Raw genomic sequence first — 13,080 nt, forward strand, 5'->3', positions numbered from 1 at the left:
CACCCTAGTCCCTAGGCAATCCTATGGCTTCAGTAGTGGCAACAGCAGTGACAGCACAGGTGCCTAAATCTCTGACCAAGAGCCTGAAGGGAATCCTGATTGCTTTTGTTTTTCTCTTTATTCTCTCACCACTTGGCCCCAGAGACAGAACCTCACCTGGTCAGGTGCCTGCTAGAACAAAATATTAACATTCTCCATAGAGTTTAAGGAAGATTCAGAGTCTCCACAACGTAATATGCAAAATGTCAGGGATACCACCCATAATTACTCCACATATGAAGAACCAGGAAAATCCCAAAGACTTGCATGGGAAAAGGTAGTTAACAGATGCCAACCCTAGATGACTCAGATGTTGGAATTATCAGATAAAGATTTTAAAACAGATAGTAACATCATGCTCTGAGAAGTAAGTGTGAACATTCTCGAAACAAATCTAATATAGAAAGTCTCTGCAGAGAAGTAGAAGATATAGAAAAAAACAGAACAGAAATGTTAGAATTAAAAAATCCAATAACTAAAATTTTAAAACTCACTGGTTGGGCTTAATAGCAGATGGAGATGGCAAAGAAAAGAGTGCATTGAAAATAGATCACTAGAAATAATCCAGTTTGAGCAACAGAGAGAAAAAAGAGTGGGAGGAAAAGAAACTGAGCAGAGCCTTAGGAACCTATGGGACAAAATCAAAACATTTGTATCATCACACTCCCAGAAAGAGATCATAAAGAATGTGACGCAGAAAAAAATACTTGAAGAAATATGGGCTAAAAACTCTAAATTTGGCAAAAGACGTAAGCTTACAATTCAAGAGTCTCAGAGAACTCCAAACAGGATAAACTCAAAAGAAATCATCACTCAGGCACATCAAAATCAAACTGCTAAAAAACCAAAGAAAGAAAATGTCTTGAAAGCAGCCGAGGAAAAAAATGACATACCATACAAAGGAACAATTATTTGTATGATTGTGGATTTCTCATCAGAAACCATGGAGATGAAAAGGAAGTAGAACAATTTTTTTTTTTTTTTTGGCCGCACCACGGGGCATGCGGAACTTCCCCGACCAGGGATCAAACCTGCACCCCCTGCAGTGGAAGCGGGTGTCTTAAGCACTGGACCACCAGGGAAGCCCCAGTAGAACAATATTTTTTAAGTTCTGAAAGAAAAGAACTGTCAACCTAGAGCTCCATTTCCAGTGAAAATAACCTTCAAGAATGAAGGAAAAATAAAGACTTTTATTTTATAAATTTATTTTATTTATATTTTTTATTTTTGGCTGCATTGGGTCTTTGTTGCTGCACGCGGGCTTTTCTGTAGTTGCGGCGAGCAGGGGCTACTCTTTGTTGTGGTGTGCGGACTTCTCGTTGCAGTGGCTCCTCTTGTTGCAGAGCACAGGCTCTGGGTGCACAGGCTTCAGTAGTTGTGGCACGTGGGCTCAGTTGTTGTGGCTTGTGGGCTCTAGAGCATAGGCTCAGTAGTTGTGGCACACGGGCTTAGTTGTTCCACGGCATGTGGGATCTTCCCAGACCAGAGCTCGAACCTGTGTCCCCTGCATTGGCAGGCAGATTCTTAACCACTGTGCCACCAGGAAAGTCCCGAAAAAATAAAGTCATTTTAAGATGAAAGAAAATACGAGAATTAGTTGCTCTAACAGAAATACTAAAGAAAGTTCTTTGGGTGGAAGGGAATTGATACCAGAGGGAATCTTGGAACTTCAGAAATGAAAGAAGAACTACAGAAATGATAAGTATCTGGATAAATACAATAGGCTGTGTTTTCTTCTTAAGTTTTCTAAAATATGTATGACAGTTTAAAGCAAAAGTTATAGTATTGTATGGTGGGGTTTTCAGCATATGTCAGTGTAATGCATTTGACAATTATAAAAGGGAGAGGGTAAAAGAAATATGGAGGTAAATATTTGCATTCTTCTTAAAATGGTAAAATACTGTTTCTAAGTAGATTGTAAAAAGTTATGTATATTTTAATCCCTAGCACTGAAAAAAGACTATACAGTGATATATGGTCAGAAACTCTAGAGATAAATTAAAATGGAATGTTAAAAATTACCCAAATAATCAAAAGGTGTTTTGATTCAAAATATTCAAAAAAAGAGAGGAAAGGGGAGAGAGAGGAACAAAAAACTGAGGTCCAAATAGAAACTAAATAATAAATCATAGACTTAAATCCAAATGTAACAATAATTACATTAAATGTTAATGATCTAAACACACCAATTAAAAGCAGAGATTGTCAGAATGGATTAAAAAAAAAACAAAACAAGCCCTAACTGTATGCTGTGTCCAAGAAACCCACTTTAAATATAATGGTATAGGTAAGTTAAAAAGCAAAAAGGGGTAAAAAGATATACCATGCCAACACTAAGTAAAAGAAAGCTAGAGTGGCTATATTAATATCAAACAAAGTAGACTTCAGAGCAAAGAAAATTAGCAGGGATAGAGAGGGACACATGATAAAAGGGTCAACTCACTAAAAAAACATAACAATTCTAAATGGGTACACACCCAGCAATAGAGCTGCAAAATATAGGAAGCAAACTTTGATAGAACTGAAAGGAGAAAAGGTCAAATCCACAATTATTGTTGGAGACTCAACAGTCTTCATTTAGTTAATAGATAGAACTAGAGGTAGAAAATCAGCAAGGATATTGAACTGAAACCATCAACCAACTGCATCTGGTTGACATTTATAGCATCCTCTACCTAACAACATCAGAACGTATGTTCCTTTCAAGTACGCAGTCAGACATTCCAAGATAGACCATATTCTGGGTCATAAAACAAACCTTAGCAAATCTAAAAGAATTAAAATCCTACAGAGTATATTCTCTGACCATAATGGAATTAAGCTAGAAATAAATAATCAAAATATAACTGGAAAATACCCAAATGCTTGGAAATTAAACAGCATACTTCTAAATAATCCATGGGTCTAAGAAGAAGTCTTAAGGGAAATTAGAAAATATTTTCAGATGAACAAAAATGAAAATACAGCAAATCAAAATGTGCGGGATGCAGCTAAAGCAAGGCTTACAGGAAATGTTATAGCATTAAATTATTATGTTAGAAAAGAAGAAAGGTCTCAAATCCTAATCTAAGCTTCCCAACCCTCAAGAAACTAGAAAAAGATGAGCAAAATAAACCCAAAGCAAGCAGAAGTTAAGAAATAATAAAGAGTAGAAATCAATGAAATTGAGAAAGGAAAACAGTAGAGAGAAATCAATGAAACCAAAAGCTTATTCTTTGTAGAGATTAATGAAATTGGTAAATGTCTAGACATACTGACAAAGAAAAAAGGAAAGAATACACATAGGAAGATATCACTAAAAACCCCACAGACATTAAAGGGTAATGCAAAATATTGTAAATAAATGTACATATAAATTGGACAACTTAGACAAAATGAACCAATTCTTTGAAAGCCACAAACTACCAACACCTATCCAAGAAGAAAGAGATAATGTAAATATATAATCCTACATTTTAAAGAACTTGAATTTGTACTTAAAATTTACCACGCACTGGTAAATACTGTGAACCAGCTGAAGTGGTATTGCCATACAGCAATACAATCAGTGTGGCTTATGACTCACATGGCTTGCTAGCTTTGCAGTTATAATTCTTAACAGATATTTTTAAGCGTTTGGAATTCACATTTCAAGTTTTGCACATAAAATGAGACTATCCTACCAAACATTCAAAGAAGAAATAACATCCGTTTCATGTGATATTTTTTAGAAAATAGGTACGGGGAACTTGAGGACATGGGGAGGGGGAAGGGTAAGCTGGGACGAAGTGAGAGAGAGAGAGGCATGGACATATATACACTACCAAATGTAAAATAGATAGCTACTGGGAAGCAGCCACATAGCACAGGGAGATCAGCTTGGTGCTTTGTGACCACCTAGAGGGGTGAGGTAGGGAGGGTGGGAGGGAGACGCAAGAGGGAGATATGGGGATATATGTATATGTATAACTGATTCACTTTGTTATAATGCAGAAACTAACACACTATTGTAAAGCAATTATACTCCAATAAAGATGTTAAAAAAAAAAAAACAGTAAAAAAAAAGGGGGGGGCGGAAATGCTTCTCAAGTCATTTTATGAGGCCAGCATTACCCCGATACCAAACCCAGCAAAGATGGCACAAAAAAATAGCCCTCACTAACAGGGACACCAAAATTCTCAACAAAGTATAAGCAGATTGAATCCAACAATATGTAAAAAGGAGAACGTAACATACCAAGGGGGGTTTCCAGATATATGACTGATATTTGAAAATATTTGAAAATCCATTAATGTGATTCATCACATTAACAGACTAAAAAAAGAAAACTATAATCTTAACCTGTTGATGCAGAAAAAGCATTTAATAAAATTCAGCATCCCTTCACGATTAAAGAAAAAGAAAAACCTTAGCAAACTAGGAATAGAGGGGACTTCCTTAATCTGATAAAGAGTATCTATTGAAAAGCCACAGCTAACATCATCCATAATGATGAGAGATTGAATGCTTTTGCCTGAAAATCAGAAACAAGGCTAGGATGTCCACTGTCACCACTTCTATTCAACATTGCACTGGAAATCCTAACCAGTGCCATAAGGCAAGAAAAACAAACAAAAGGCACACTGATTAAAAAGGAAGAAATACAACTGCCTGTATTCATAATGAAATGATTTCCATATAGAAAATCCCAAGGAATCTATAATAAAGTTTCTAGAACTAATGAATGAGTTTAGCAAGGTTGCAGAATGCAAGATGAACAACCAAAAATCAATCATATTTCTGTAGACTAACAGTGGACAATTAGAACCTGAAACTAGAAAAATAATAACATTTATAATAGCTCCAAAGTAAATACTTAGGTATAAATCTAACAAAATATATGTGGACTCTATATGCTAAAAATTACAAAATGGTGATGAAGGAAATCAAGGAAAGCCTGAAAAAGGGTTTCTACTATGTTTATGGATTGAAATACTCAATATAGTTAACATGTCAATTCTCCACAAATTAATTTGTAAATTTAATGCAATTAAAGGATTTGCTTATTGACATGGACATCCTGGTTCTAAATTTTACATGGAAAAACAAAGGAACTAGAATAGCCAAGACAGTTTTGCAAAAGAACAGTAGTAACATGGGAGGAATCACACCACCCAATTTTAAGACTTGCTGTAAAGCTCTTCCGTACTCAAGACAGTGGTTATGGTGAAGAGGTGGACATACAGATCATTGAAACTGTATAGAGAATCCAGAAGTAGACCCACACAAATACATTCAATTGACTTTTGATAAAAATTGCAAAGGCAATTCAGTGGAGGAAGGACAGTACAATATATGGTGTTGGAACAACTGAATATCCATGTGCAGAAAAATGAACTTCAACCTAAACCTCACACCTTGTATAAAAACTAACTGAGGGCTTCCCTGTTGGCGCAGTGGTTGAGAGTCTGCCTGCCAATGCAGGGGACACGGGTTCGAGCCCTGGTCTGGGAGGATCCCACATGCCGCGCAGCAACTGGGCCCGTGAGCCACGATTACTGAGCCTGCGCATCTGGAGCTTGTGCTTCGCAACAAGAGAGGCCGCGATGGTGAGAGGCCCGCGCACCACGATGAAGAGTGGCCCCCGCTTGCCACAACTAGAGAAAGCCCTGGCACAGAAACGAAGACCCAACGCAGCCATAAATAAATAAATAAATTAAAAAACAAAACAAAACAAAAACTAAAACTAACTGAGGGGACTTCCTTGATGGTCCAGTGGTAAAGAATCCGCCTTCCAATTCAGGGGACGTGGGTTCAATCCCTGGTCAGGGAACTAGGTGCCTACATGCCACGGGCAGCTAAGCCCGCATGCCACAACTACTGAGCTCGCACGCCTCAACTAGAGAGCTCGCGTGCCTCAAACTACAGAGCCCACACGCTCTGGAACCCGCACGCCAGAACTACAGAGCCCACGTGCCCTGGAGCCTGTGCGCCACAACTAGAGAAGAGAAAACCCGCACGCCACAACTAGAGAGAAGCCCGCGTGCTGCAACAAAAGATCCCGCATGCCTTAACAAAGATCCTGCGTGCCGCAACTAAGACTCGATGCAGCCAATAAATAAATAAATAAATAAAAAAAATATTTTTTAAAAAACTAACTGAAAATGGATCATAGATCTAAACGTAAAACTTAAAACTTCTAGAAGAAAATATAGGAGAAAATCTTAGTGATCTTGGATTATATAAAGTACTTAAATGTAACACCAAAAGCACAATCCGTAGAAGAAAATATTGATAAGCTGGCCTTTGTCAAAATTTTAAGCTTTTGCTCTGCAAAAACTATAGTTAAGAAAATGAAAAGACAAGCCACAGACTGGGAGAAAATATTTGGAAATCACATATCCAACAAAGGACTTGGATCCAGAATATTTATACTTAAATACTTAAAACTTTACAGTAAGAAAAGAAACAACCCAATAAAATCTGGGCAAATATAATATACAAATGGCAGGCACATGAAGAGAGAAGTTCTTTAGCCATTAGGGAAATACAAATTAAAACCCAGTGAGATACCACTAAGTACCTATTAGAATGACTGAAATAAAACAAAACACAAAAAACCAACACAAGTGCTGGGGAAGGTGTGGAACAATGGTAACTCTCATACGTTGCAGTTAGAAAACAAAATGATAGAGCTACCCTGGAAAAAAGTCTAGCAGTTTCTTACCAATTTAAACATGCATTTACCTATAACCCAGAAGTCCTAGGTATTTACGCAAGAGAAGTAAAGACTTACGTTTTTACAAAAACCTGTATGTGAATGCTCATAGTGGCTTTACTCACTGGCACATGATCAGTGCCCTCCACAAGCTTGATTAGGACTCAGTCAGCATTGTAGGAGACAGAGCCCGTGCCTGGACCTGCCCAGACCACCTGGGCCAGCCCTGACTGTTTTATGCTAATTGATTAATTTGAAGGTAAGCCACTGAAGCTCAAGGAAGCCCCACCATCCCACATGGGAGAGCAGATGGAAGCCTGCTCCAAGCTGCCTCAGCTCCCTAAATGTCCTTTCCATGGCTGAAGATCATTGGTTATACTGGGGACAAACAGCGTAAGGATTAGGGTGAGCATAGGCTTTCTGCTTAATGACGTTGGGCCCTTTGTACCAGAAGAAAATGAGGAAATGATCCTTGCTACTGGCCAGATTTTGGGAAGTTGTAGTCAATCTGGCAACTTCTGTTTCTCCCACATAGTTCGTAATTATGGGAAGATACTAATTGCAAAACATAAATTGAGAAAATAATGATGGTATTCCTTTACAGATCTTATCAATATTTATATGAACAAAACTTTGACTTGGTTTCTGTTTCAGATCACAAAAATGGACAGCACTTTATAATACCTCAAATGGCAGACAGGTAAGGCCATTGAAATAACAATCAATATTATCTGTCACTAGTATTTCCTTGGTTGTATAGTGTTTAAGTGTATTATATTTTGTGTTTAACAAAGCCCATACATTTTTCTCTTTTATGGCTATGCAATTTGGAAATAAGATGGCTGTAAGTAAACCACCATATAAAACTTAAGTTTGAAAAAGCACAAGTAAGAAGTTTGCTAATAAAATTGGAGTTAGAGATATTGTCACAGTTTTAGCTAGTTGTGACAGTATATTGTGTCTCTGGATATATCACAGAATATTTCTGTGTTATAAGAGAGTGTAGCCTTTGTCTATGACAGGGATCAGCAAATTTTGTTGTTGTTAAGGGCTAGATAGTAAATATTTTAGGCTTTTTGGGCCATACAGCCTTTGCCACAACTACTCAACTCTACCAGTTGTAAATGAAAGCATCCATGGACAGTATGTAAATGAAGGGCATGTCTGTTCCAATAAAATTTTATTTCTGGATACTAAAATTCGAATTTCATATAATTTTCACATATTATGAAGTATCATTTGTTGGGGGTTTTTTTCCATCCACTTAAAAATGTAAAAACTATGCTTAGCTCATAGGCCGAACAAAAAGTGGGTTATAATCTGTTGCCCCTGGTCTATAAGGTCAGATGAGTTCATGGCTGCAGAAATGAACTTTAAACCCTTATTTAGCCAATAAACTTTGCATAAATACTGTCAAGAGTTTATGAAATGGTTAATTGCTATTCCATATGTAATCTTGCCATTCTGTTTTTTAACATTCTGCCCTTTTTGTATTTTCTTCTGCATGCTTTTTTTAATACTTTAAAAATTATGACTTCTCACATAAAGGGCCTGGGGACTAACCTGGCAATAATTTTGCCTTTTGGTTAGTAGGTGATTATTTTTCTGTTTACCACTTTGCATGATTATGGTATTTCTAGGAGATACTTTCACTAAGTTCTGTTCAGTTTCCTCACTGACGATTGGGCTGTAGAATTTTGGCCTCTGACCTTGTCCATGAACTGTAATTAATATCTTAATCCCTTGGCTATCTTAATCTTCTACAGAGCTCATGAAAATGGTTTTATTTATTTGCTTATTAGTTTTGTACACTTTCTTAGCAGCCTGGATTTGTCTGAATTGGCAAAAGCTGCTAAGAAGAAACTTCAGTCTGTGAGTATCTCTCTTTCCTAGTGAACTCCAGTATGGAAAACCATGTGTCCTGCTAATACCTGTTCTTAGCCCATTACCTAGTACATCAAATGACTTTGTTTCGTGCTCTCAGATGTTAAATCAGAAGCACCATCGAGTATGTAGCAAGGAAGAATGAGAGTACTAGTAAGTTTAGTATATCCAATTTATTGGCTTGGCTTCAAATAATGGCATTTTTCTCTGTCATTTTAAAAGCGAAGACTGTGCCTTTGACATTAGGAAGTTGTTTCTCCCCGTAAGAGTTCCCTAGTTTCTCTCAATGTACATGAATAAGTGGGACACCCTTCTTGGGATTACTTCCTGTAGCCTCATAGGATGCTGGAGAATGATAAGAGCTGAAGCTGGAATGGTGAGTACTGCAGATTGACTCGCTGCTATTTGGGATCCAGCCACCCCTAACTGTCATGCGTGTCCCACGCCATTCATCAGAGTTTTGTAAATGTAGGCTTTTAACTGCTGGTTCTGCCTCAGCTATGTGCTCAGAGTTTGCCCAGTTCTGCAGGTCACAAGCTCACTTTAGTATCTGTGTTTCTCTTCAGCCTGGCCATTTCAGCCTTAGTCAGGACCCCGAGAAATCTACTCCTCTGGGAACAATTTCTCTCTGTTTAGTCCCCACAAATGAAGCCTCGCCCGGTGCTTCCCCAGCCATTCTAACCACCAGATTACCCGCCTCAGCTGTTCTCATTGCTCTCAAGATCAGAACCAAGGTTCTTAACTTCTTTTCGTAGCCTTTATGGGAGTCATCCCACTCTCACCCTTCAGTTCTTGCCCTGCTTCCCATCTGGTTCCCACTGTGTGGGTGTGGGTGTGGGTGTGGGTAGGTGCGTGCGTTTAAATATTTCTTTAAGGGTTAGCACCGTCGGAGGCCGCCTTCAAGTCCTCTGTCAGGAATCCTCTTTTGCCTGCTGTGCTTTCCCAGCTACCCTCCCTTTCATCATTCGAGTAGCTGAAATCTGACCCCCTTCACAGTGTAGGTAGGAGTTTTCCCAAAGCCTAACTCTGAACTTGCAACTCCCCTAATTTATGTCTTACTCTTCATTCCCCTTTTCATAGAAGACTCTTTACTAGAATTTAATATAATATTAAGTACTAAATATTACATAAAATGAATTTCTCATTACTAGCATTTAACTGTAATATGAAATAAATGTATTTTATGCAATTTGGTGTCTCTGTGTTCTCTATCTGCAGTTTTGTGTGTATGTGTTTTTATTGACTTTCTTAAATTAAGGAGGTCATATAGTAAGATGATTAGGATGATAAGCTTTGGAGTCAGCATTGAATATTCTGTGATTTCCTTTTAATTACTTAACAGTATGTAAGCCAATTTTTATTGTAAATAATTCAAACATGGATAAAATCCAAGCTCCCGTTGACTATCCTATTCTGCGTTTGCTAGGCTGAAAGCTGGGGTTATGTCTGTAATATCTCTAGCGTGTGGCAGGCACTAGATAAACATCTGGGACAAAGTTGAGTATAGCTCTCAAGAACTTGGGCTCTAGGTCAGACTGGTCAGGTGTGGATCTCGGCTCTGACGAGCTCCCTCACCTCTCTGTACCTCGGTGTCCTCTCCTAGAAAGGGAGGTCGTGATCCAGCAGAGGCAGCAAGTCAGAGCTGCCCAGTGAGTGTGAGCTGCCCCCCACCCTGTGGTCTCCGCCTCCTATCAGTGCCAATTCAGTGTTTATCCTACAATATCTCCCTCTCTCCCTCCCTCCCTCTTTCCTTCCCCCCTCCCTAGTGAAAAGCTGGGAGAAATATAAGACCACTAATGTATTCCTTGAATTAGTAAATATTAACATTTTAAGAGAAACTTGCATCCCAGGTCCATCACTTCTTGGCTTTGTGACTTTAGGTAAGCTACTTCTGTGCCTTGGTATCCTTCTCTGTAAAGTGGTATAATAGTAGTTCCTGTCTTCAGAGAGGTGTTGTATTTACAATGATGATGGTATTAGCAAGGTGCCTGGGATGTAAGCCCGCAACAGAGTTGCTGCTGTAGTTATTGTTAGTAATAATGACATTAGCTTGTAGCCCCTTAGAGGAAACAGATTGGGTGTTTATGGTACAAGTTCAGTTTCCCAGTCCTTCATCACCTTATCCAGCAAAAGGCTCTCAGAGTTTATTTTTAAATATAAATGTAATGTAACCACACCAGATAAAATTTGGAAAATAGAGAAGGGGAATCATCCTCGTTTACTATATTCTTAATGGGTTCACGCTCCATATTTTGGTATATTTTTTCTAATTCTTGTTTCAGGTGCCTACCTTTTTTTTTTTTTAACTGAAGCGTAATTATAGAAGTTTATATCCTGCTTTTGTCACCTAACAATGTATTGTACCCATTTTAACGAGTTGAATGAGGTGTGTGCAGCCAGCTTTAAATTCTGCATGAAGTACCTTCTGGTCAGTGTGTGAATGGATATTTACTGGGTCCGATCTTGGTGCCAGGTATTGTGTGGGGATGTAGGGAACAGGAGAGAATGGAACAAAGTCAGCATCTTCCCTCACAGAGTGGGGAAGCAGTCAACTCAGAAGTAACAGCCACCGAGCGGCAGGGTTTCATGAGGCAAAAAGTGCAGAAAGAGCTGGAGCCAGCCTGCTAGGGGCTTAGCCTCCTCTGGGTTGAGGAAGAGCCGGTTGTTGCCGGGAGGGCACCCCAGTCTGTGGGGACTGTTTTGTTGGGACACTGCACAGTGTACTGATTAGACGGGCTGTCCTTGGTAGGGGATGCTCAGGTAGTTTTTTTGGGGGTTTGGGGGACCCCTACTGAGGAAGACAGCAGAGAGACTTAACCGAGGTCTGGGTGGTATTTTCCTTCAGTGGCACGTTTTATCCTCTCGTAATGGTGTGTTTTGGCTTCTTTATCCTACCAAGGGTTTCAGATTCCCTATACTGGGGGCAGAGCGGGTACTGGCAAACATTCTCAAAAGAGCAGAAGAGACTTTAAAAAGGTGATGTCACACGAAGAGCGGAGAACTGGACCCTGCCTTTGAGATACGCACTTTAGATGCCTCTTGCTTCCCTTATGGCACAGCCCTATCTGCATATCAGGAGGGAGGCTGCTGTGGGTGGCAGGTGTTTCTAGAGGATCTGTACTATTTTGGAAATGTTACTGTCTGTTTAATAATGGTGGGCATTTACTAAGTAAGCACTGGCTTTGGATAAGACGTTGGAGGTAGAAGGGTGAATAAGTCGCAGTCCCCACTCATTCTGCTAGTGTTAATCCTTGTCCCTTGTGTTCCTGATATTTTTTTACTTTCAGCTAAGTAATCATTTGTTTGAAGAACTTGCCATGGATGTGTACGATGAAGTTGACAGGCGAGAGACTGATGCAGGTGACTTAACATGTGGCTTTATCTGCTAAGCTTCTGTTATCAGTAGGCAGCAACAAGCTGCCAGCCTCAGTGTTTGTACTTGCCCAATTTCTACTGTCCTGATAACACGTGTGTCAACATTGACTCTTGTGTATGCTGGCTTCAGAGTGTGCTGCCCCTAGTCTACCTAGCAACGCGAGAGCCGCGGCTCTTAGAGGAGCAGTGGCGCCCGTGGTGATGAGCTTCTATCTCTGGCTCTTTCCTCTGGCTAGTCTGGCTTGCCACGCAAAATCACAGCACCCTGGTGACCGAGACAACCGTCGTCCCCTTCCTTCCGGTCAATCCCGAGTACTCATCGACACGGAACCAGGCAAGTGGCCGAGTCCAAAAACTCACTAGTAGTGATATTTGGGGAATGGCTGATATCATGGTATTTTATTTTCCCAGGACAGGTATGTAAGATTTTTTGATTGATTAAAATGTTAATATCCTTTACACACACATACCCTCACAAGTTGATAAGAAAAGCAATAGAAGTTAATAGATGACTGGGAAAGAATATAAAACAATTCACAAAAGAAATACAAATGGCTGGAATTCCCTCGCGGTCCAGTGGTTAGGACTCCGCACTTTCACTGCTGATGGCACGGGTTCAATCCCTGGTTGGGGAACTAAGATCCCACAAGTGCAAGGGCAAAAAAAAAAAAGAAAGAATAAATGGCTTTCAAATGTGAAGAAATGTTTAATCTCATTAGTAATCAAAGAAAGCAACCTGAAGGCATTAATGAAAGTTTTATCAATCAAATTAATAAAGTATCAATACATAATAAAGGATACTCCAGACTGGTAAGGATGTGGCAAGATGGGCTTTCTCATGCTACAGATAAGAGTTTAAATTGCTGCAGACCTCAGAAAAGCAATCTGTTAACCGCTTTCAGAGGCCTCAAAATTAATTGCATCCTTCCACACAGGAATTCCTCATTTGGGAATATGTTCTAATAAAATAAAAATACAAAGCTTTATGCACATTTTCATCGAAGCACTGTATGTAATAATAGAGCACTGAAAAAAGCCTAACCATCCATCAAGAGCAGTGAAGCTGAGTAAATTATGAAGCTCTTTTCATTTTTATTGATTATTG

The 13,080-nt window shown here is 39.2% G+C and overlaps 1 protein-coding gene across 16 annotated transcripts in view; it reads left to right on the plus strand.

Moving 5' to 3' along the window:
* GIT2 (GIT ArfGAP 2) overlaps positions 1-13,080 on the plus strand; it is a 48,520-nt gene that overhangs the window by 11,789 nt on the left and 23,651 nt on the right. For 6 of the 16 annotated variants that reach the window (XM_036874420.1, XM_036874408.1, XM_036874412.1 and 3 more), the window contains exons 8-11: positions 7,371-7,416; positions 8,537-8,588; positions 11,888-11,960; positions 12,212-12,309. In XM_036874420.1, the coding sequence (XP_036730315.1) occupies positions 7,371-7,416; positions 8,537-8,588; positions 11,888-11,960; positions 12,212-12,309 (269 nt within the window). Of the gene's footprint in view, positions 1-7,370; positions 7,417-7,554; positions 7,561-8,518; positions 8,589-11,887; positions 11,961-12,211; positions 12,310-13,080 lie in introns of all 16 variants that reach the window. The other 10 variants (XM_036874406.1, XM_036874410.1, XM_036874416.1 and 7 more) reach the window with 3 other exon arrangements.

Source organism: Balaenoptera musculus, chromosome 14 (genome assembly GCF_009873245.2).
Source record: "Balaenoptera musculus isolate JJ_BM4_2016_0621 chromosome 14, mBalMus1.pri.v3, whole genome shotgun sequence".
In the NCBI taxonomy this organism is placed as follows: domain Eukaryota; kingdom Metazoa; phylum Chordata; class Mammalia; order Artiodactyla; family Balaenopteridae; genus Balaenoptera; species Balaenoptera musculus.